The sequence below is a fragment of the Lissotriton helveticus genome, chromosome 7 (genome assembly GCF_964261635.1).
Source record: "Lissotriton helveticus chromosome 7, aLisHel1.1, whole genome shotgun sequence".
Classification (NCBI taxonomy): Eukaryota; Metazoa; Chordata; class Amphibia; order Caudata; family Salamandridae; genus Lissotriton; species Lissotriton helveticus.
The window spans coordinates 403,056,375-403,082,414 of NC_136068.1; the positions used below are offsets into that span (position 1 = coordinate 403,056,375).

Genomic DNA, 26,040 nt, shown 5'->3' on the forward strand with positions numbered 1-26,040 from the left:
AACAATGGAAGTAGATAAATATGTACCCCCACTCAAGAATGAGGGGGCTATGTTTTCTAACGCAATCTCTTCATTTTTACCATTTCAGATATACAATATTTCTAGGCACAATCACAATTGTCTGGGAAGACTGCACGCGCCGTATGGAGCAACTCACCAATAAAGAGCACTGCAACAATAGAAGTAGATAAATATGTACCCCCACTCAAGAATGAGGGGGCTTTGTTTTCTAATGCAATCTCTTTATTTTTACCATTTCAGATATACAACGTGACATAGGAAACGTATGTATCAACAGCGCATGCCTTATTAGTAGCAGCATTCATTTTATTTAAAATTATTCACTTAACAATTATTTAATTCCTATTTAGGTACCCTAAAGTGGCAAACACAGGGCTGGTCCCTGTGTGGTACCGAAGAAGAGCTAGGAGAGCTCGAAACATGATGATCTCACACTGTGGTCCAACTCATTATAGTTAGGTTCTTCAGTGCACCCCCCTTTTCAGACATACCAACCTAGGACCAAGAATAAAAGTTGTTGACGCCCACTAGCAAGGTATTTTTAATCACTTTCCATCCACTCCCCCAAAAAATTGCACTACACATAGTCTACCTTCAAGTGCTCCTATGTAACTTCGCAAGTCGCAGCACGCCCCAGTTCGTAGAGAACTGGGATTACCCCAATGATGAAGCATGTCACCGTGGGGAAACCCTGGTGAGTGAGGGGACTCAAGAAACAAACACTTTTTTCTTTCTTCAAGACTTGTCTCTGACCACACGAGTCAGGAGCCATTAGTCTGTGGACTAGGTCTCTAACCCAACACTTTGGGTTTTCTTTTGAATCTATATGCCAGGAGGATGACCTAGTATTTACTCCTCCAACTCCCCCCACCTTGTATTCTGCACCTCCTTATCGGCATGCAAACCTAACAATGTTTTACCAGAATAAACACGTTTCAAAATCATTTGCTGAGCCACAGGTTTATGATCAGTAAGGCCAAGGCAAGAATTATGCTGCAGGGAAAGACTATCACATTGGCCATGAACAGCTGGATGTTAAGAATCAGCTGTATCACTGACCTCCTGATTCAACACCATGATTCCCTCATTAAAGCCTACTTGAATAGCTTCTATATCCTCAGGGGGAGATTATCTTTGAATCTCTGCAGTTAATCCCATCAGATCTCGTATATCCCTATCAGGGTAGTAGTAATGGATTTCTATTGCAAAAGTTCATCAAAGTTTTAGCCCCACCACATCCAACTTTTTACTTTCCACCTCCAAAGATGAAGAGGAAGCAGAGATGTAGTAAGGAACTTTCTTGCAGCTGAAGCTATGACTGAGTTACAAGGATCACAGTTTAGAAACTGAAGGCCAGATTCACAAAGGTAAACTTTTGTGTGTTTACTACTTTTCAGTATTCAAAATATATGTGCTGAGTTTTATGACTCCGTACTCCTTATACTTATGTATGCAGAGTACTCTGCTCACTGAGACGCTACAATTGTGGCGGAGAACTCCTCACACATAAGTATAGGGAGTACGTAGTCATAAAACTTGGCACATGATTTGCAAATTACATTTTGTAATATGTTTTGTAGTACTACAAAATGTACTACAATGTGCAGTTTGTGATTCAGGCCCTTTGAATCTTGTTCTGGGGAGGTTTATTTATTCAAAAATCTGACTGGAGCAGATATGGTTGAGGCATGAGGCAGGAGTCAGGAATAGCTCTTTGGCTGATTCCAATAAATGTAACACCAGGGAAAGTAATAGCCTAGAGATAGGCTGGGGATGTAAGGACTCAAAGATGATGTAAGGTATGTAAAGCTGCTGTGTTAGGGTAGTTATTGAGATGTTAGGCTGAGTAGTACCTGAAACATGAACTTAATTCAAAGTATTAATGCCATCAACTGGGAAAACTCTGAAAGCAAGTACTTCCGTTAAGAATAGGAAAGTATCCATAAACCGATGGAGTTAAAGTACTTGTGTAAGGTCTTCCGCAAGGTCTTCTTAGTAAGGAACACCTTTTAGAAAATCTACAATGATATCTTGAATATGATATGTGATGTGGCTACACAGCGGGCCAGGACTCCAACGCCGACTAACCGCTGCTGCTGACTGGAGGTGGGGCAGCCCTGCAAGGCACCAGTCAGGTGGACTTAAGACACATTCTTGCCCTACCGCACGGAATGTGGCTACACAGCAGGCCACGACTCCAACAACTAGGAAACCCTACAGTACGCTAGTCAGGCATACTTAAGCCATATTCTTGCCCCGTGACACGTGACATGGCCGGGCCAAGAGTGGGAATGTCTGCGTCCATCAGAGCCCACGAGGAGCTGGGCCACCTCAAGTAGTTTGTTGATTTTAATTGATGGCTATGGGGAAACGTAATTTAACACCACTTCGGCTGGGTAAGGAGATAACCTTTACAAAGCCTTGTTAATTTTGTAACCAAAGCAATGTGGATGATCAAAAAGGAAATCTCTAACATGGAGGAAAAGCTAGTGAATTTCCAAGGAGATGTGAGGTCTGTGGCCACTTAATGGAAGGTTCACATATGGAGGGGGATGACCCTTTAGAGGCAGCACCGACTGTAGTGTCTTTAAGGGGCAATAATCCCTGCATCTGTTCTGATTCACCGATTGTTAAACTTGCCTCCCTGCCGTACACTGTGTGTCTACCTCCGGACAAGAAAAGTAAGAGGGCAGCATGCCCTACCGGGAGTAAAGACAAATCAATTACACAGCAACACAGGGGGTGTCGCAGAAGGCTATAAATTGACCATTTAGTCTCAATTCCAAGAGAGAGGGTGAGACATCCTAAAAGGTTCAGTTGATTAAATTTATAGGGGGGTATGTTTAGTACTCCGGAACTCTTTAATAAAATCTTTTTTGAGGATATGTTTAGATGAATTAAAAAACTACTGGAGGTTCTGTTAATGGCAAGTGCGACCTGATTGAACAATCCCTTGCGAATCCCTCGAATGGGGACAGAATTGGCAATCAACAGAATTGTGTGATCACAGGAACTCAGAAAATTACCCCCAGTGCTAATTCATGTTTGGGTAAAGAGGCACAGCTGCCATATCTGAAACATGCTCTCCACTGATAGATGGGAGGGGACCCTCTGCTTTGGCCGGTGTTGCAAGGTCAGTTAAACATATCCCGAGCTCTTTAAGAACAATGAAATCCAGCAAGCTCAGATGACAGGAGACATTTTCTTAATTTGCCCCAAGGCCACCCCACTGTTGATTGTCTTAAAAAGTGCACCACACCTTAAGCCGGGCCAGATAGAAACTTGACGTGAGTTATACAATAAAGTGTGACATTGGCTGAACCCAAGTGTGGGCAGGCTCCAACCTTTACTGGAAGGTATTTGCATGGTGAGATGGGTTTCATGGATTGGGTTGCAACAGATGATTTTGTGGTGGTTCATTTTTTATCGTCTTCATATGATGGTCATTTCTTATCTCTCCTGTGGAAGGTGATTGATAAGGTGCCATGTGTTGCTCGTGATGATCTTAGAACACCTATAATCTTGTTTTCCCTCGTAAGCTTACAAAATCGGGTTTTCCCGCTGAGTAGCCTGCAGGATAAGGACTGACAGGAAGCAAGAACTAGAGAGGCACGGGAAGCAAATAATGATGTAGCTAGCACAGGAGGATACTAGTAGGGAACCACCTTCAGGGGTCCGTAATGCACCTTGCTTTAGAGATTCGGCAATAGAGGACAATAGGCTGTAGTTACTTTGCTGGACAAAGAGAACATTAATTAACCCAAAATGGGTGAATCTAATTAGCAGTTATTCCATAGTACGTTTACAGGAAACCTGGGTGACCCTTTTTAACTGGATGGCTAATCCTCCTTTTGTTCTCACGCAAGTAAATCAATGCATGGTAGAGGCAAGGGAGGTTTGGCAATTGTAATTACAGCTACTCTTGCTGGAACGGTCTCTAAAAATGCAATGGATGTCCCTTACAATCAAATGATTCGATATGGTCTTCAGGGGGGCAGGCTCTTAGTGTTAATTAATGATTACAATAATTTTCTTTCCTCTTCTAGTGCTAGTGTTGTGGTGACACTTGAGAAGGATTTGAGGGGTGTCCTTGAGATAAAGTGGTTTTTATAATATGGTTGGATGAAGCCTTAAGGGAATCTAGTGCATTCAAGGATGGCACAGCTTTTTGGAAGCTACTCAATGCTCCCTTTTTTAACGATGTATATTTTCCATCTATCGACACGGTCATCACACCAGAGAAGTAGGTTAGGCATTTGGTGCAATTTACTCATCAGAGTTAGAGGTGCACGGGGGGTGCACAGGTTTGAGGACTCCATAGAGATCCCACGTGAGTTTAGCTTGAGCAAAGTCATCAGGGCAATAGAGCCAGGAGAAAACCCCAGGCCCGTATAGATGCATTTATTGATAAGACAGATTTCTGGGCACTTGTTCTTCCAATTGTCTTTAGAGCTGTAACTGCATCTGGATCCTTAGAGACCTGGTCACAGGCTATTTTACTCTTTATCTTCAAAAAGGGGAATAAAATGGGCCCAAGTTGTTATAGGTTTATCTCATTATTGGACTCAACTTTTAAAGTTGTTGGGGGTTTGCTTTGCCCATGGTGGAAAACTAGGCAGATGAAAACAAAATGTTCTGTCATATACAGTATGGTTTTCCTAAAGTTTTAGGAACAGAGGTGCAATGTCTTAATTTGTACCTGCTGGTAAATATATATACACCGTGGTAATAAAAGGGTCCTTGTATTTGGCCTTGTGGACCTGTCCTCTGCATTCAATAGTGTAATGTGTTCAAAGATGTGGGATCTTATGACATACAAGGGTGTAGACAGGCGGCTTATTGATATTCTACGACAATTTTACAGCGATACTACGGCTAGGATACGCTATAGCAGGCAGGGATAATGCACAGATTTGTTCGAGGTTAGCAGAGGGGTTAGGCAAGGGTGTATTATAGCCCTGTTTCTGTTTACCTTGTATATCAATAATTTTCAATGCCTTTTTATTGGACAGGTTGCAGAATAAGCCATGGATAAGGTCTTGTGCACTACCGATTCTGCTGTATGCAGACAATGCCATCTAAATGGCATGGACAGGAAATGCCCTTCGGTTTTTAATTGATTCTTTTTCTTTTTTATGGGTAACTTGACATGACAGTGAACTATAGGAAATAACTTACAATGAGCATTGGACAGGGAAACAAGAGGGCAGGTTCTCATTTTGTGAAGGGCAGTAGGATGCTGTCAACAGATACACTTTCTTACTTAGGTATTTTATTAAGCGGAGTACCTGGAAACCTCTGCTTGATAGCAGAATTAGATATTTTGATAGATCCTTATCGGCGGTGTTTAGATTTGCTTCTCAATTGGGTTCTAAACCTTTAAAGTAGCTGATCACTATCTATGAAAGTAAATGTGTGGCAAAAGCAACCTATGGGGAAGGCATTTTGGGATGCTCCAATATAGCTATGATTCAATATGTTGAGAATAAGTGTTCAAATTTTAGCCGTCATGTAGAACTTGGTGACAAGACTCATGTGGCGTTGCTCTAATTATGGAAAGCTGATTGGACTAAAGAGGCAGCTTAATTGAATAAAAGGATAATTAGTGATTGTATGGTATTTGGTAGATGCGAGGAACATTCCTTGGTTAAACTATATCAATATTAAGTCTCTGTGTGATAGCATAGACTCTCCTACTCTCTTTGTGATCCCAGAATCCTTAAGGGGTATAAATCAGTGAGATCTTCTCTCTAGGATTCTTAGGGTAAGATCTGATGAGAGGGAAGCCAGGGAATTTAATCAGGTGACTATGGCAGCTCATACCCTCCAATTAACTGAGCCATTAATACAGCTTTATCTTTATATGATACCGAATGTACACCATACGGTTTTTATTGGTGAGATTCAGGTTGGGTACTATTCACCATTTATTTACCTTTCAGGAAGGTTATAATGATTATAGGTATCTACCTCCATGCCCATGTGACAATTTTTCAGAGCAAAATACCCTCCATTTACCTTTTCTGTGATTTTTATGTGGACACTAGGAAATATATATTTTACCTTTGATAACACTTTTAAACGTTGAGAAATGTAGACTGGCCCTGATGTATCTCAAACAATTCAGTTCTAGTCTTATTTGTTTCTCCATTGTGACTTTTTTAGGCAAGTTATGAAAACTACAAAGAGGGGAATTTTTTAGTAGGAGCATTTTAATGGTCTATGCCCTGAGATATTCTAGTAATTTACTTAACTGGATGGTAGAGTGATGTACCAAATTTTTATGGACTGTCACTTAGGATTATTTTAACATATGCTGTTATTTTTTTTAATGCTGTTTTTAATGTATTATATTATCTCATTCTGATGTGTGTTTTTGTGGCTAATTTAGCTGAATAAAGTGTATCTGATTGATTGACTTGATAAGCGATGCCTTTTCAGAGAAGGTGACCTTTGCAATGGCAACATTGATTTTTTGGGGAATTGATCAACCAGAGGAGGTAGTTAGTGGCCGCGGAGCATATATGCCACATGTTGTGGCACAGTGACAGAGATAATAGGCCATGCAGCTATTAAACCAAATGACATAGGAGATGCTTGGTGGCTACAAGATAGACAAGAGACTGACAAAAGGTATAAACTATGGGGTCGAAGAGAAGGCTTCGAGTATTCAGAGCTGGAAGTCTCAGGAACATTATTTCAAAACTTGCTTGACGGTCAGTGTTGTCTTGATATTCTATCAGGTTTGGATGTCAATCTAGTCTTTAATGTTGTTTTGTATTTTCACATGGTGTCTAGATGGCAAACCCACACTCATTCGTGAGCATGCTGCCACCAAACTGATCCTCAACATCACTGACTCCGACATGAACTGAGAATGGTATAGTTTCTCACTTCCTTTTTTATTTCACCCATCTTGGAGTCTGCAGAGATAAGTGAAGGAATAATGGTTAAGGGAGCCCATTCCCCAAGATCCTCTGATCTTCTGTACACTGAACCTAAGCCCTTTGCTGGTATTCCTGCAGTCCAGGAAGATGGTTTTTTTTTTTGGCATTAATATTTTCCTGGAAATGTTCTTTGACTGTTTGCAGTCTTCCACGTCACAACTCTATGGAAGGCAAAAAAAACAGACTTCAAGGGGGTCTATCTGTGACTTTTTCTTCTACAGGAGGGATATTTTGCAAACTGAGCCCTAACCTATAATGAGGAAATCAAAGATCCTAAGGTTGGGAAGGTTTTGCAGAGAGAAAAACACAAAGGCCAAAGTCAGTGTTCCAGGATCCTGTAACCATTAGCTGAAAAAATGATCTACTACCAATGACAGAGCATCATGGGATACTGATGGAAGGTTCTTCCTTAAAGAAGCAGTGTCAGTTTTTGAGCTTCTGTAGACTGAATCCTGTTTAGCTACATTGCCCTTTTCCCACCAATTTTTTCTTTCTAAAAAGGTTTGTAAAATAGTTTTGTTGTTCTCTTTCTTAATATGCTGACTTTTTAAAATATTGGCTTCTTTTTTAAAGAAAATAAACTAACACTGGATTTCAAAACATTAGTGTAATATACACATATATTGTAAAAAGTCCTCCAAGATACTGTGCATGGACGGGACTATTCAGTGTATATGGTTACCAATGGAGATACTCTGAATAAGAGACAAGTACTCCTAACTCAATTTATAGCTCTGACCTCTATTTCACAAACAGAGTGCATAAAGCTATGTACATCTCAAGCAAAGTGCGCAAAGTACATGTTCTCTGAACTCACCTGGTTTGTCAGAGGCTACTTAAGCTGTCCCCCTACCACATGCCCAACACAACCAAATGAATCAAGCTCTGTGACAGCTATCCCTCTATCCCGCTGGTGTGAAGGAATGGTATGACCCCTAAGCAAGATATCACCCATCTGGAGAGTAGAAGACCTACCATTAGGGTTGTGCGATCAATAACCCTGCACATGTGGGCTTCACTGCCGGCTGCCAGAATGTGCTCAGAGTCCAGCCAATGGCAACTGTAAATCTGTAAAAGAAAAGGACACATTTGAAGACATTCTGAGCAGTGGAAAAGAGAGAGTGAACTGTCGATTTCCCCATATCTTTTTTTTAACCCATCCTAATTGTCTTTGCATGCCACAGAACCAAATGCAGGGCAGTACCGTTTACAATGAGAGCCAGAGCAATATCTAAGACATTTTTCGAAGAGGATACTACAGGAGGCATCTTCAGTTTAGCACAGTTCTTGTTTTGTGATGGACTGCCTGTGAAACCGGACCAGGATGAGCTGGTCACCTGAGAGAGGGTGTGCCCCTTATTATTATTATTGCATTTTGTAGAGCGCAACAGCTACCGCCACCATGGTATCTCGGCGCTATTAGCGAGTTCAGTGAGCGAAGGGTCTGGAGAGAAGTATGAAAAGGGAGGGTCTAGGATAGACTAAAAAGCCAGGTTTTAAGATTGTTCCTAAATATCAGTTCAGAGTTGGCCTTTCGGAGATGCTCCGGCATGGAATTCCAGGGAGAGGCGGTTGTGACAGAAAAAGAATGACCGCTTAGTCTAGCTTTTTTTAAACGTGGGATAGAAAGAAGTCTCTGGAAATTCGATCTCAGAGTCCTGTTTTGGGTATATTTGGGAAGTCTTAGTTTTAGGTACTTAAGACTAATGTCATTCATGGACCTGAAAGCCAAGGTCAGAGCCTTGAACTTGACCCGCTTCTGGACAGGCAGCCAATGTAGGCTTCGTAGATGTGGAGAAATGTGTTGACGAAAAGGTCCATTTCTAATGAGCCTGGCAGCTGCATTTTGAATGACCTGCAGCTTTTTAATAAGATAGTCTGGGAGACCCAAATAAAGACTGTTCACGTAGTCCAGTTGTGAGGTAATTAATGCGTGCACCACAGTTTTTCTGCAGTCCATAGGTAAGAGGTAGAGAAATCTCTTAAGGGTTTTCAGCTTCCAGAAGCATGCAGATGAGACTTGCCTATCTGGGCCTTCCCTGAGAGAGCAGAGTCAAATTTGAAACCTAAGTTTCTCGCCGACGGGACTGGTGTAGGGGGAGGATTCAGTTCCACAGGCCACCACAATTCGGCTTTGGGGGTTGATGGCTGATTAAAGAACAAAACCTCAGTTTTGTCCTTATTTAACTTTAAACAGTTGTCTGTGATCCAGGATGATATGTTAATCATACACTGCGTAAAGTTAATAAAAGCAGCTTCCGAGTGGTCCTTAAAGGAAAATACCAGCTGGGTGTCATCAGCGTAGGAGACCACTTTGACACTGTGGTGCTCGATGATTGAGGCAAGTGGGGCGAGGTAAACATTAAAAAGGGTTGGGCTGAGAGCCGAGCCCTGTGGGACGCCACATATGAGTGGTCAGGCGGTGGAGACATGAGCACGTAAACAGATTTTCTGGGATCGTCCCTCGAGAAAGGAGCGGAACCATTTCAGGACAATGTCCCCTATGCCCAGCTCCTCCAGTAGGATCAGGTGTGAGACAGTGTCAAATGCTGCGGACAAATCCAGCAGCACTAACATAGAATGGTTTCCGCGATCCAAGGATTCTCAAATCGTTTCTGCCACTTCCAGTAAAGCTGTCTGAGTGCCGTAGCCGGCCCTGAATCCAGACTGGGAGTCTTGCAGAATGTTGTTCAATTCAAGGTAGGTTGCAAGTTGTTTCTGCACTTCCTTTTCCAATATTTTAGCCGGGGCTGGTAAGAGGGAGATCTGCCTGTAGTTTTTTAATTCAGCCGGGTCAGCATCTACTTTCTTTAGGATGTCCTGTACTGAGGCTGTTTTCCAACAAGATGGATAGGTGACTGTACTCGAGGAGGTATGCCAAATCTCGTTTAATGGGGGTTTTAATAGGCGGGCAAGTGAGGTGAAAAACTTGGCTGGGCACGGGTCAGTGGGTGATCCTGATTTGACTTTAAGAAGTTGTTTAAGAGATGCTTCAGTGCTGAATTGATGAAAGTTGCACCAGGCGACTGAGCCGTGTTGTTTAGGTGGGATTGGGGGAGGATTATTCGTAGGAATAAATGCCGAGTATATAGCTTGGAATTCGTCCTGAAAAAAACAGGAAAGGTCCTCGCACAGGGCGGCCGAAGGGGTGATAGTACATTTCATGGCCTCAGGCTTAATGAATCCTTGAACAATCCTAAACACTTCTGTGGAGGAATTGTCTGAGGCAGTGATTTGAGCAGCAAGAAAGTCCCTGATGGCCAGACATTTAAGTTTTTTTAATTGTTTTAATTCTGTCTATAGGTGTCCTTAGTTTTAGAGTTACAGTTTTTGAGCCATATCCGTTCCAATTTTTTACAGAGCCTTTTCCCATTGCAGAGTTTATCTGTAAACCAGGGGGCTGATGGTTTGGTTGTAATCTGTTTTGTAGTTTGGATCGGGCCACTTTATCGAGAGTTGTGGTCACCCAATCGCTGAAGGAAGAGGCGTCTCGGCTGGGTTCTCCTGTTAACAGCAGGGGGGTATTAGAGAGAGCTGGTCCCTTAGATTCTAGTGAGACTTTCCTCCAATTCCTTTTTTCTACATATTTATTTTTCACTAGGTCTTTATTACTTGGACCGAGGAATGTGAATGGTACAAGGCTGTGATCTGACCAAACAAGTGGAACCGGATCTGCGACCTTTAAAGTTGGGATATTTGTAAAAATCAGGTCAAGTAGATGACCAGCATTATGGGTTGGAAGTATGACCAGTTGGGTGAGGTTTAGTCCTGTTAGGGAGTCTCCAAACTGAGAGGCTAAGGGACAGTTTATGTTGTCCATGTGCACATTAAAGTAACCAAGGACAATGAACTTTGAGTGTCTCAATGAGAGCTCCTCGATCAAATCGCACATCTTCAGCAGTTCAGAAGACTCAGAGTCATGGAGCCTGTAAACCAGTAGCCCTGACACTGCGAAAGTGGGGGATATTTTAATGCTGAAGGACATTGCTTCAATTCCTCTAGTCTGACCAATTTTTGTATTTGAAATTTCCCAGTGGTCCCTTAAGATTACAGCAGTCCCTCCTCCCTTTCTGTTGCCTAACCGGTTATCTGTGACTATTTTACAGCCTTCTGGCATAGCCTGCAGTATATCCAGGTTGGAGCAATCCCTCAACCAAGTTTCAGTAAGAAATATGATGTCAAGAGTCTTTGATTCAAATATAAGCCAAATGTCATCTCTGTGTTTTGGGAGAGATCGACAATTTATTAGGCATGCATTAATAATGGGCCCCTTGGTTGGACTATGAGTGTTTGACAGAGTTTTTGTCTTAGTGTCTTTATAATTGCAACCTTGGGACTTAGTGTGTCCAGGTTCTAAGGCAGTCTCAATCATTCATGTGAGTTACTCTGGACACACGGATTCACTAAGAGAATGTCTGGCACTGCTAGGCTACGGCTCAGCTCTGCAGAGACAAACAGTGAGTGCTCATGGGATTAGAATAGCATTTACATTAACCATTTCACAACGCTTGCATCACAACTTTCACTCCTGTGAGAAACTGTTATCTAAAAGCCGCTATGGCGAGGAGAATGCTTACTGTCAGTATTAATAGAATTCTGGTACAATCTCTAACAATGATTAGACAAGAAGCCTGTTAGAGTCCCTCCTCTTTTGATGCCATGACTGCCAATGTACGTAAGGAGCTCGTTTGGGGCAGGTGGTCATAGAAGATCCTGCCTCCATCTTTGGTCTTTGCTTGCATGGATAATTGAGCATCTGTTCTTTTCTATAAACAGGGAATAGTAGTGCTGGCATTTTATCATAAGTAAAGGCAGTCTCAGGATTCTGCTGCTGTTCAGGTTAAAATCCCTTGAATGGTACCTCAAGTAAGTGAGCAATGGTAGAAAGCCTTCAAGGGATGTTTCTCCTTAAGGCTGCTACCCCTCCCATATTCATCAGAACCACCAATAGACGCAAGTACTATGGCCAATGTGGTAATAGTGAAGTATTATCCGTTGGGGGGTTAGATGTTTTCTTTTCTATTGTAGTTCTGGCCCACAATTATAACTAGTGGTGGTCCATAATACTAAAAATATGTATTATAATTCACTGAATTGGATCTGTATTGTTTATTAGGTTTGTTGCAAGGGCACTGCTTAAGACATGACAGGGGTATTTCATGGTGAGAGACAGCATGCATCAATCAATCACAAGATCTTATAGAGCACATAGTAGCTCCGAAGAGTATACCGGTGCTAAAGGCTAGTAGATGAAAGGAATATAATTATAGCTGCACAAACCGCAAAGTCTTGTGCTTTTTCCTGAAGGAAGAATCTGAATCGAGTGATCAGAGTTCATACAGAAGTTGGTTCCATGCATTAACTGCTCAAAGGGCCAATCTGAGCCCCATCTGACCTGCCTTACTCTCTGGACTGCAGAAACGGAAACCCAAGCAGGCACCATGCTTTATTTGGAATATTGTGTTGTACTCTGGCAGCCAAATATTGAGGACCAGTCTAGAAAAGGTCCTATCAGCCAGTACCAGAGCTTTAAAAAGAATGCACTTTTTCATAGGAAGCCAGTGCAAAGAGCTTAGAGAAGAAAAAACCAATGTCTGATAAGGAAGTTTAAATATGAGCCGAGCGACCGCATTCAGAACAGTCAGCAATCTCTTAATCAAGGAATGTGGAAGGGCCAGATAAAGAACATTGGCATAATCCAGCCTGGATGTACTATGGGCATGGACAACTGTTTCACAGTCCTGGACACTTTGACTAGGGAAGTCTCCATGTTAAACCTAGGGAGAAATCCACACTGGCTGGTGTGCAGCAACTTATTTGTTTCCAAATAATGTTAAATGTGCTTGTTGATTAAGAAGAGGTGACATGCAGCAAAATCTAGTGCAACCTTCCTACTTGAGCAGCAGATGGGCTCTATTTATTTGTCTTATATGCTCAATCATGAATGGGTAATTGTTAACGTAGTCTGCAAAAGAACAGGATGAGGGTTACCGGGAGTTACAATAAGTCCATCAGTCAGGTGGATGGGATGGGCCATGGTTGGGGATGGTAGAAAAAGGAAGTCCTCTTGGGGTGGATAGTAAAACTGTAAGAAAACAATTGAAGACATAAAATCCATATTGAACAAAAAAGACATAGGGCCAGATGTACAACCGTTTTTTGCAGTTGCAAACAGGAAATCGGCTCGTTTGTGACTGTAAAATAGGTCTGCCCAATTTACAAACCTTATTTTGCCAGTCGGTAACCAACTCACAAAATAGGGTTTGCGAATCGCTATTAAGAAGAGGCGTCTCAAAGGTGTCCCTTCTTAATAGCGACTCGCATTTCAATATAAGATTGTTTTGCGGTCGCAAAACACTTGCAGTTTACCACCCATTTCAAATGGGTGGCAAGCCACTCTTAAAAAGTGTCTACTCTTAAAAAGTGAAACACTAACATTTAATTTTTCTTTTTTTAAATGCATCCCATTTTCCTTTAGGAAAAACGAACTGCATCAAAAAAAACTATTTATAGAAAAAGACATTACAGCCATGGTGGTCTGCTGACCCAAGCAAACCACCATCCCTCGGAGTGCTAGCCCTTCCCAATGGAGTCACAAATGGCACCTGCCTCATGAATATTAATGAGGCAGGCAATTTGCGACCCCATTAGGAATCGCAAACAGTGTCTGAGACACTGTTGTAAAAAGTCGCAAAACGACGCAATTTGCAACTCATAAATTGGAAGGGTCGTACATCTGGCTAACATAAAAACTGCAGAGAGTAACAAATGTTCTGTAAAAAAAAAAATATATATATATATATATATATGTATATATAGGTGATTGTTAGGCAGTGATGGGCAGAATACTGCCAGTTAAGTCGTAACTTTTCAAAACCAGAAAATCCCAACACTCAGGGGAGTTCTAGGAGATGATTTATTCTACTTTAAGTGGTCATCCATAAACAACCATCCTTTTTTTGCCAACTCACTTATTCAAAGTTCGTTTACATACATCTAAGGTGATACGTAGCTCATTACATGCATTCTAGCCCCAAAATCCTGAGGAAAATGTGGTTTAGGAGTAGTGTTTATTAAAAACAAATATATTCTGTATGACACTCTAGGTATACCAAGTAGTTCCATACTTTTTAGGCAGGATTGCACTATTGATTTCAGAATTGGTGTTTTTTCATGTTTGCCTTTTCTATTCTTTTATCAGTGGCCAGCCAACGGTTTATCACAAAGTATGTGTATCAATGTTATCACCATTTTTAGAGATGTTACTGTTTAGTTTGGAAACATTCACTATAGTGTTAGTTAATGCCATCATCTACAACCATAGCACTGTTCAGTATTTGCCTCTCCTGGGCCTTATGTATCCAATACATATTTAGCAACAGATAGCTATGTTGGTCTCTCTGTAGATGTACCCTTCACCAGCACTGTAACGCAAAAGGATCAAATGTAAAGTTCTTCATAATTTTGTATCTTATGTCTTATCCTACAATTGCTCTTTGACTACAGATGATCATGGAGTTCTTCATCCGAATTCAGACTCAATGACAAACTGTGCAGTATATATTTCGAATTCAATTGGCTCAAGGCTCCTACACAGTTACCGCCCCTGTGAAATTGGTCATTTTCATGAATTGCATAATGCTCCAATGTTTTGAATGTTATCATGTTTGGTGTCATTACATTTTGCAACTGGCGTCTTTCTTTTTTATTGTTCTAATATGAGTAAGGGCCATGCTTACAACACATTTCAGTCTGCAAGAACATTATTTGATCAGTGGTCAGCCAACCGTTTAACACAGTATATGTGTATTGATGTTATCGCAGTTAATAGAGATGTTACAGTTCAGTTTGGAAAAGTTCACATCAATGTTATGGATTGTTCATATTTTGAATCTTATGTCTTATCCTACTATTCACTCCCGATGAACATGGAGTTATTCATCTGAATTCAGGCTCACTGACAAACCGTTCCGTTTATATTTTCATTTCAATTTCTCAAGGATCTAACATGATTACCACATCTTTGAAATTGGCCACTTTCATGAATTGCATAATAGTTTACTGTCCTAAAATCATTATCATGTTTGGTCTCATAACATCTTTCAAGGAAACCCGTTTTTTTACTGCTCTAATACGAGTACAGGCATTGCTTACACCGCATTTTAATTTTGCAAGGACGTTCTAAAACATACACAACAAATCTGCAACTGCAGTTTCTGAATGTTTTGATTTTTAGCTGTTTCTCATTACATAGCTGGAAGCTTTTAATATGTTTGTCATCTGCATGTTTTACAGTGATGGCAGACAGTTTCTGAAGCTGCGTGGTTCTTGTATTGTCACCTAGTGATAATACACAATAAGATATTCAAAGACTTGTTCCTTCTGTGTGTAATCATAAGTCTCTCACCAATCGCAGGATACGGTATTTATCCTTGTCAGAAAAAAGAAGTCTTCAATAAAGTACTTAAAGAACAACACTGCTGAATTTCCCTTTTTTTTTTCTAAATTATGAGATTTGATCATGTGAATTAAATGTTTAAGTCATACCAAGGATTACTTTTGTAACACTATTGTGAATTAACTTGTAAATCTAAATTATGTGTGCTGGACCACTGTGTGATTTTGGGATTGAAGATTCTGTATCTCTGGAGGCTTAGGGGCATTGGGTCTCCGGTACTTAGCACCTTGCATATCTTGATATAATTCACTCTACTAAAAGATAGGTGCAATCTGTTCTGCCTCAATCCCCTTCCAATTTGCTTTGTAATAATAGGATCATCTTTAAGAAAACACTAGTGATTCTATTAACTGTTCTTGATCTTCTTCTATTCTCTGGTGAATGTTAAGATCACTCAGCTGTTTTAATCTTCATTTTCTTTCTTTTTATTTAGTTTGGTTAATATCAATTCAATTTATTCTCTTTTTTCTACTTTTCTTTTCTACTGTCTTATGGTTCTTCCTATGCATGCTCTGTGGAGAAATATTTTTTTCCATTTTGATTGCTTGACTTTTGAAATCTTCTTCCAGAGTACAACTTCCGGAAGATTTTTGCGTGAGTGGTACCCCTGCGTGCCAGTAGGTACCTGACGTCAGTTACTTTTCACAACTTCCAAGCCAGGAGGGCAGAGCAATGAAGTTCACTGGCAAGGGATTAACCCTAACCCTAACAATCTGTCCACAGAGTGTGGAGGATGGGTGGGTCAGTAAGGAATCTGCAGCTAGATATTGTCTCTACCATATAATGTGTTACGGAAGGTAAGTAACTTGTTCATCTGATAGAGGCATCTAGCCACAGATTCCTTATTTTGGAATAGATACCCAAGTCATACCGTACCCGTGGTGGTGGTGGGCTGCGAACAAATTCTAAACTGGAAAGTCCTGGAGGACTGAATGGGGTAAATGCCCATCCCTGCGGGCCTGACTGTCCAGGCAGTAATGTTTGGTGAACTTGTGCATGGACGCCCACGCTGCTGCCTGGCATATGTCGAGGACTGGGACTCCACCTGCTAAATCAGTGATCACAGCTCTAGCTCTGGTTGAATGAGCCCTTAAACCCTCAGGGGGCGGATTCTTGGCCAGTGCACAGCAGATTTTAATATAGAGAATGACCCAGCGTGGAATGCTTCATTTCTGCACTGCCCAGCCGTTCTTCGCTCCAACATACCCCACGAAGAGTTGGCCATCCACCCTGAGCTCTCGTGTGCAGTCAAGGTAGAACGACAGTGCTCTTTTTGGGTCCAGACTGTGGAATCACTCGTCTTCTTTTGAGGGATGTGGAGGAGCACGGAAAGCAGGTAAGGTAACAGATTGGCCCATTTACCCCTTTCAGCAAGAAAGAGGTCCTAGTGCGAAGCACCAGTTTGTCTACAAAAACATACATGAATAGAGGCTTGGATGATAAAGCCTGCAGCTCACTCACCCTCCGGGCAGACAATATTGCCACAAGAAAGACTGTTTTGATGGTGAGTAGCTGGGTGGGAACAATTATCAAGCGGCTTGAAAGGAGCACACATTAAGAAAGTGAGAACTAAATTAAGGTCCCACTGAGGCATAATGAAAGGAGAAGGGGGAAACATATTTACAAGACCTTTAAGAAAACTATTTACAATTGTGGACTTAAATAAAGTGGGTTAGACAGGCAAAAAGGCAGAAGGAGCTGAAAGGTAACCCTGTAGAGTGCCCAGAGCAGAACTCTTCAGGGCAAGAATAAAAAGAAGGACATCAGAGGGGGGAGCAGAAAGAGGATTAATAGACTTTTCTGTGCAATATCATACAAGTTTGATCCACCGGCAGGCATATACCATCTTGGTGGAGGGATACATTGCTGCCAAGATAACACTGAAGACTAGAGAAAGGATGACAGCTATCAACTGTCGCCACTCCATCTCCACGGAAAAAAGCATAGAGTTGACAGGTTCGGGTGGAGCATCGTCCCCTGCTGCTGCAACAGAAGAGCCTCCAGAAGGCGCAGCCTGATTGGAGGATTGATGCTCATGCTGAGAATCTCGGGATACCAGACTATCCATGCCCAATCCAGAACCACGAGAATGACTTGGGCCCAGTCATTCCTGATCTTCTTAAGAACTCTGGGCAGAAGTGGTAAGGGCAAAAAGGCGTACTGGAGGCCTGCACTCCTAATGTTTTTGAAGTACTATTTCCATTTCAACTTTAAAGTCTGTGACCTCTGCTTGGTCATCCTATTTTCCAATCAGTTATTTTATTTGTTTCTCTATTCTTTCCAGGTCTTGTGAGGCATAGCTAATAATCAATTCTAAATAATTCTTGGAACAAGGAATATTTTCTTCATTCTGTTCTTGGTACGTTTCAGGACTGGTCATTATGGCTTGAAATGACAAAAATGATCAAGCCTCTAGGAAATGTTTTCAATTTTGCACCTAATTCTCTGAGGACATGTATAACCTTGCATGTTCAAATCATATAACCTATGTTCTTTCCGTTTTCATGTTGTTTGATTTTTCTTAATCATAGCATGGTATTTTGTTAGTTTTAGTTTTCAAATATATTTATATGTGTCTATTTTGGTATCCACAATACAATAATTTGCTGTGTAATAGTTGCATGTCATCTACATTTTTTTTCTTGACCTAGCACCTTTGAGCTGCTTTTAGTTTTTGTCTCTAATTCATGGCTTGATTTAGCTATTACTTCACAACTGCGATGAAGTTTTCAAATCTTCTGGCAAATGTATAGATTTTTCCAATTTCATTGCCCTTTTTTTGTTGTTTACTTGCTTTTAACCTTTCCACGTTTTTTAAGTATTTTTTTCATTTCAACTTTAAAGTCTGTGACCTCTGTTTAGTCATCCTATGTTCCAATTAGTTCTTTTATTTGTTTCTCTATTTTTCCAGGTCCTGTAAGGCATAGTTAATAATCAATTCTAAATAGTTCGTGGATCAAGGCATATTTGCTTCATTCTATTCTTGGTACATTAAGGGACTGTTGTCATTATGGCTAGATACGATAAAAATGATCAAGCCTCTAGGAAATGTTTCCAATTTTAAAGTCAGTGATCACTTTTTAATTGTCCTTTTTTCCAGCTGCTTCTTCTAGTTCTATCTTTCTTTTCTTGGTTTTATAAAGCATATTTAGTTATCTATTATAAATATTTCTTGGATAAAGACATTTTGGCTTCATTCCCTTCTTGGTAGATTCCCGGACTGGTGTCATTATGGCCTGATATGACAAAAATTCTCTAGGAACTCTTCCCACTTCTAATACTGAGCTAATGTCGAAATATCTGTCGAAATATCTGACCACTTCTTAAGCTTGTTGCAGTGTCATCGAAATAGGCCTCAAAATGATGTTCGAAATTGGTGGTTTCCAGGTGAAGCATACTGTAATTTGCAAGCAAGAATAAGATGTGCAAAAAGGCTGCAATGTTTCACTAAGCATAAAATAGATTTAGATAAATGCACAGTATGCCCTGAACAGGATGATAGATGAAATGGAAGATGTATACAAGAGAGTGGTACAGAAAAATGATCGGATGAAGACCTCATGGAGAGGAATTACTGTTCCATTCTAACCAAGTAACCAACCTGAGCAATGGGATGCCCACAGTATCCTTATCTACCTAAAACAAATATGGCAGAATCATTCTTCCCCTATGGAGAGTTCCTGTGCCTACACTAGAGGCGTGGCCAGGAAACGAGCAACCCTCCTCTGTGGTCTCTCAAAACCAGTTCTGTGGGTGGCACCTCTCCTTCTGGGATTGGTGCCTGGCTGACTAGAGGGCCAAAGGAGGAGACATGTCCAGATGTTAGTTACCTCTGCTTGCAACAGGGTAGGTTTCTTTGAAGTGAATTAAGTTCCTTAGCACAGCTCACATGGTCCTCCTTCCTGAATAACAGAACACCTTCCCTTCTGCCTGAATAACAGAACATCTCCCCACACCCAAGGCCTTTGTCTTAGCTCTGGTAGCAAGATCACACCTCATCAAAGGAGCTATTCAGCTTCTGGGTGACAGTTGCAGCTCATGTAAATGGGCCTCTAGAGTCTTTAGGCAGGAAAAGGGTAACTTTTTTTAAAGTACACTTTCCCAAATATTTATTACAAATCTGGCTTCACCAGTGAATTGGGCTTGTAATAAATATTTCAAGTAGACCAAACATGAACTTTGTAACTGTTTCCTAGCGAGAAAGAACAATATTACATTTAATATTATATCCCATTGCCTCCCAATAGGACAGCCAACCTTGTTACTTTGAAAACAGTATTTATGGCCTTTTCACTGAAAGGACATTAAACATTTACATGTCCTACTTTTAAATATCAAGCATCTCGCCTAATGGGCACTAAGGCCAACTTAGGCATCACTTAATAATATTTAGATTGAGGGTTTAGGCCTGTCACAAGTGGATATTTTGAAAGGTTGAAGTTGCAGCTCAAGCCTGCACAGCCAGGCTATTGGTAGCAGGCATGCAGTAATGCTACACTGTTACTGCAGCGAATGGCACAAAGGGTACTGCAGTCTACTTGGGACATTTAACTTACAGATCCTGGTTATTCTGTGATACCATATACTAGGGATTTATAGGTAAGTTAAAAATGCTAATCATGTGTGTGCCAATTTCATAATGTTGAAAGGGGGAGCACAGATAAAGTTCTATAGCCAGCAAAGCCATCACTGCAAAAATCTTGGGTGACACCCATGCAAAAGATGGTCATCTCCAACAGTGAGGGTCTGCTACACACAATTCTTTGCGACATTGCTTGAACCCCATTTCCTTTGGAGTGACATTTTCCTACGCAGACTGGTAAATTTTTGTCCAGAAACACCCAGGCGCTGAACTTTGTTGGGGGCTGTAAATTTACCTGTGGCTCCTTCACCAAACGCTGGTCTCTTTTGTTGCTCTGCAGTCCTCCTGCCGCCGCGCTTATCAGCTAGGCGGCCGCAGTGAGGAGGACTACTACTCCAAGGATCCCCAGCAGCTGAAGCCGCCCACGGCAACTCCCGCGCCCGGAGGTGCTTTAAATCGCGCCCATTTCCGGTGGAGAGGGTGGAGCTGAACTTTGTTGGGGGCTGTAAATTTACCAGTGGCTCCTTCACCAAAAGCTGGTCTCTTTTGTTGCCCTGCAGTCCTCCTGCCGCCGCGCTCATCACCTACGCGGCCGCAGTGAGGAGGGCTACTACTCCCAGGATCCCCAGCGGCTGAAGCTGCCCATGGCAACTCCCGTGCCCGGAGGCGCTTTAAATCGCGCCCATTTCCGGTGGAGCGTTTAGCGCTGAAATTTGTTGGGGGCTGTAAATTTACCTGTGGCTCCTTCACCAAACGCTGGTCTCTTTTGTCGCCCTGCAGTCCTCCTGCCGCCGCGCTCATCACCTACGCGGCCGCAGTGAGGAGGACTACTACTCCCAGGATCCCCAGCGGCTGAAGCCGCCCACGGCAATTCCCGCGCCCGGAGGCGCTTTAAATCGCACCCATTTCCCGCATCGCGGGAACGAGCGCAGGACGCGCCGGGAGAAGCCCGGGACAAGGGCGGGACAGTCTGTGGCCGTCCGGGGCCAGACGAGGCCCGGCTGGGCCCCGTCCCTAACATTTTGGCTTCCATGGTCAGTGACTACCTTCATTATATATGATATCGTTATTGGAGAACTATTGTGATAGGACTTGTGGTTCATTTCCCTTTCTTAATCACTAGGGCATATCGGGTATGCTGAATTTATTTGACTTGATCTGGTCCAAAATGATAGTGTAAACAAATTGTGACGTTAGGAGTTGGGGGTACATCCTGACCAATTGTATCGTTGTTGTGATATAACTACCTAGGTCCTACAACTGTTTTGCAGGTGTGTTGTGTTACTGAGGGACAATGCCCTCCAAGTACAGCGGGGTAGGAATAAAATCAGGGGTTGGGGGCAGCTTTGCCGGCACTATGGATGCTTTTTTGATTAGAGCAAGTAATATGCTACAGCAGGAGATAGTGCTAACCGAGAAAAGGCTTTCATTAGGAATTGACGCTGCCCAAAAAAGATCCTCTATAGGTAATATCCAATTTGTTAAGTCCCCCGAAACTACGGCACTACCACTAATTGATGTTGATATTTTAGATAATTTACAGGGGGCGATGGGAGGCATTGCTTTAAGCCCAATAATTGAAGTAAGGGCTGGGCCTCATAAATCACCAGTGGAATGTACCACTGATTTAACAAATATTGTCCCAATGGCCGGTCATGATAAGAGTATTACATCCCCAAGTTGTATAGTAGCGTGTAGCGGCCCTAATGAGATCCCCTTTGAGACCAATACTCATGTTATTTCTAATGTAAGGGAAACTCTAGTTACTCGCTCAAAAAGGCCAGCCAGTGAAAGCATTGGACCAAATGGAAGGAGAGCTGCGCCCTTGGCAAAGCGCACAAGGGGTGGGCCAGCTACACGGTCGCAGAACAAGATTAAAGGTAAAAGCGAAGTTAACAAAGTTAAAAGGGCAAGCATATCTGACCCAAGGGATGAGCGTGTGGAAATGGGTACTTCTATTAACAGTGACACAGCTGAACCGGGAGGCACTCAAGCTTTCTGGGTGCGTATGGAGTCTCTGATATCCTCTTCTTTAGCTCCCTTTTGGTCTAGGTTAGAAGTTTTGGAGAACAAGATTAATGGCTTAACCAAAGAGCTTAAAGAAGGTCTTACACTATCTCAAGATCAGGAGAGGGGTCCACGCACACTTGCGATGGCTACAGGGAATATGCTCCCGAGTAGGGCTACGGCCACTGCACACCTTATTCCTATTAAGGCTGTTAGTAAAGTGATTTTAAATGCATCAGCCTTAGAAGGGACCGTTACCCCGAGTAGTCAGTCACGCCCAGTAAGTTGCCCACAGCATAGTAATACTCAGCACGCAGGTGTGACGCAAATACATTCTACGAATAACCCACCAGGTATAAAAAAAAGTGCTTCCCTGTGGAGCAGATATCCAAAAGCAAGCTTGTGGTTTGACGCTAGCAGTAGATGTTATAAATTTACCACCCGCATCGAATCCCTTGGTGGTAGTCCTGACAGGCGTCCCCTCATTAAGGGAAGATCAACCTGAGACTTGGGTAGAGTTGAAAAATAAAACGGTGGATTGGTTGATCAAGCTTAAAGGCTTCAAGTCCTTCCTTCAAACCACATGCTGATGGTCCGGAGAGTGGCTTGGTTAGGGAATTCGTCTAAAAACATCAGGGGTGATTGTGTCATCGTTAATTTTGATAGATGCGATTTTGTTTTAACTATTTTGGAAGCACAGGACTACTCTTTCACAACTACATGTATTGCTGCATTACCATTGGGCTATTTTTATAAACCGCAAGCGAGATTGGAGGGAGGGATTAATTTGGACACGCTTATTTCAAACCGATATGAGGTCTTATCAGGTCTGGATGAACAAGGCTGACTGTTGGACAGACAAGGGTCCGAAATGCCACAGCATGATACTATTAAATCATTGGAGGGTAGCGTAATGTCCACCATAGCTGAGTTAGAGGAGCACTCCACCACCGACCTGGTCCCTTCTAATCCAGTCAGTATGCTGACCATGGGGGAGAACATAATAGGCAAGGTTGCTACCATGAATAAGAATAAGATAAGGATACTCTCTTGGAATATTGCCGGGCTGCGGTCCAAAAGAGGGAACAAAGCTTGGGAGGATCTCCTATCCGCAAGTCATATCATAGCGTTGCAGGAAACATGGGAGGCGAGAGATCCCTACTATTTAGATGGTTATCTGTCCTTTAATAAGCTCGCCCTACCGCCCCAAATGGGAAGACCTAGGGGTGGTCTTCTGCTACTGTTTAGCTTAAAATTATCATACAGTCCAGCGTTGGTGGTGTCCAACTCCCCTCACATCTTAGCTGTTAAGTTGGTGAGCAAAAATAGCCTTCCAACATTATTGGTCATAAATTTTTATAATTCTTTTACTAGGGAAGACAAATTAGAGCACCTGAAATTATTGAGTGTTTTTTCAGACGATTTTGAAATAAGTAACAAAGCACCTTACTATGTCATAATCCTAGGCGTTTTTAATATCCATGGTTGTCACTTAAACTGTTTGCAAAGTACTGAGCAAGAACCCGCTTCGCAGGGGCTCATCCACTTTGAGCACACAAGAAGCGGTGTGTATCTAGAGAGTCTTTTAGCTGCCCATTACTTGTTTTGCACTGAACAATCGGATCCTTTAAATCCGTTTCCAACTTATACAGGTCAAGGACATGACAGCATTATTGACTATATTCTAGTGTCATATCCCTTAATGGACCGTGTTGGTTATCTGGAAGTAGGGCAGGTTGGGATGAGCGACCACAACCCCCTCAAGCTGGCTATTGAAATTGAGGCCCTCACCTTAGAGACACCCCTGGCCCCTATAGCAAATACCAATTTGGTTACTAACTCTGTGGCTCACTGATTAGAGCGGCAGGACCTGATGCAGAGGTCTGGCCCGGGACCAGGGTTCAATTCCCGACGCGGCAGGGTCCTGAGCCCAAAATGTCCACGGACTCGATAATTCTTGCCTCGGTGCCTATTCTAATCATGGGGTCCCACGCTGCAACTCTGGGCAATAGTTGCTTAATCTCCACTACGGCGGCCCACCCGCTGTGGGATGCCTGGCTTTCACCCTGGGGATACCCAGTAGGGGTTATCTCACAGGGAAAAGCCAGGACGGGTTCCCAAGGCAAGCGCCTTGATGCCTTCGGGTGATACGTGCGCTATATAAGTTGCAATACAACTCTCAAGGACGAAGGTTGAGATGGGAGGTTATTACTCCGGCCGACTTCCTTGGTACCCTATATGACAGTAACCGTGAAGATTTTAGTCTCTGCTCAGATGGATTCTATAGAAATCCTAGGTGCCTTTGACTGTATTACAAACCAAATAGCGGCTAATTTAATTCGGCGAGGCAAACCACGGCCCAAGAAGTTTAAAAACTGGTTTGACCAATTGTGCATTACTGCACACAATGCTTTAATGGTGGTCTTGAAAGCCCCTGTAAGGGATTTAACTAGTATCGCTGAGGCTAGGAGGATCTATAAAAATGCAATCAAGGCCCGGAAAACTGGGCTTAAAGAGATGGCTTGGGATGATTTAAGTCAAGCAAGTACTCTGAAAAGTAGTACCCACTTCTGGAAGGTCATAAATAGCCCAGTCTTTGATGAGGCAGATAATACCAACAAGGACTGCCTCATCGCACCAGAAAGATGGGTGGAACACTTTAGTAACCTATACTCTCTGAGTACGCAATCATCGTCTTCCGGTTAGAGGGACCTTAATCACGTATCAAAAATTATTTTTCAGGAGGAGGAAGTAATGGTTGCAATCCTATCAACCTCTAAAGGGAAAGCGCCGGGCCCGGATGGGGTCCCGGCGGATGTGTACAGGGCTGATCCTAGTTTGTGGGCAAAGATTTTAACTAGAGTTTTTAATGCTTCTACCAAGGTAGGGTTCCCAAGAACATGGGGCAAAGCAGTCATAGTCCCAATATTCAAAAAGGGTTCAAGAGAAGATCCGTCCTGTTACAGGGCAATCTCCCTCTTGGACTCTGCTGCAAAAATAATGGGGAAAGTCGTTTTAGCACGGTTGACAGAATGGCTGGACAACGATGACATTGTTTCTGATTTGCAGTATGGTTTCAGGCAGGGGAAAAGTACGGTGGGACAATGTCTGAATTTACATTTGGTTATAGGAAAATACACGGTTGCAAGGCAGGGAGATATACACTTAGCTTTTATGGACCTTTCAACTGCTTTCGACCTTGTAAATAGGCAAAAGTTATGGGCCTCTCTTTCCGACATTGGGCTTGATCCCACTTTGATATCCTTCCTGGCTGAAATAGGTGAGAATAATACTGCTGCAGTACGTTACAATGAAAATGGGAGCCTAACTGAAGCATGGCCCGTTAAATGTGGAGTAAGGCAAGGATGTATCCTTGCCCCTCTGCTGTTTTCACTTTATATAAACAATTTGGGCGATGCATTAACAACAGTCTGTGAAGATATTCCAAGGGTGGGCTCCAAAAGAATTCCAGCACTGCTATATGCTGACGACGCCGTCTTGGTGGCTAGAACAGCAAGAGGACTGCAATTGCTTTTAGATCGTTTTATTAGTTTTATGGACTCTCTTGATCTTATAACTAATTTTAAGAAGTCACACTGAATGACGATAGGCGGAAAGAAGGCAAAAAAGGCAAGATTTTTTTGTAAAGGCTTGGAACTGACCAAAGTCCTAACATTTCCATATCTAGGGATAGTATTTGATCATAAAAGGTCATGGGTGGCGCAGCGAACCATAAAAAAGAATGGTCTAGCAAGGTCTACGTGGGCTGTTCTGGGGTTCGCTAAGCGAATAGGTTCTAAGCCTCTCCCAGCCCTTATGAAAATCTACAAAGCGAAGTGTGTCCCCATGGCTCTATATGGGAGTGAGGTATGGGGCTACACTGACGCTAGAGAAATACAAGTAGCAGAAAACATTTTTCTACGGAAATTATTGTTGCTCCCAGCTTCCGCTGCTAACTTTAATGTACATGAGGACCTAGGAGTTGGCTATATTCAAGATCAGATTGCTGTGGCACCATTATTAGG

At 42.3% G+C, this 26,040-nt stretch overlaps 1 protein-coding gene across 1 annotated transcript in view; it reads right to left on the reverse strand.

The window, feature by feature from the left end:
- LOC144766785 (dynein axonemal intermediate chain 4-like) overlaps positions 1–26,040 on the reverse strand; it is a 335,338-nt gene that overhangs the window by 43,022 nt on the left and 266,276 nt on the right. The window contains exon 10 of the mRNA XM_078650516.1: positions 7,944–8,036. Within this exon, the coding sequence (XP_078506642.1) occupies positions 7,944–8,036 (93 nt within the window). The remainder of the gene's footprint in view (positions 1–7,943; positions 8,037–26,040) is intronic.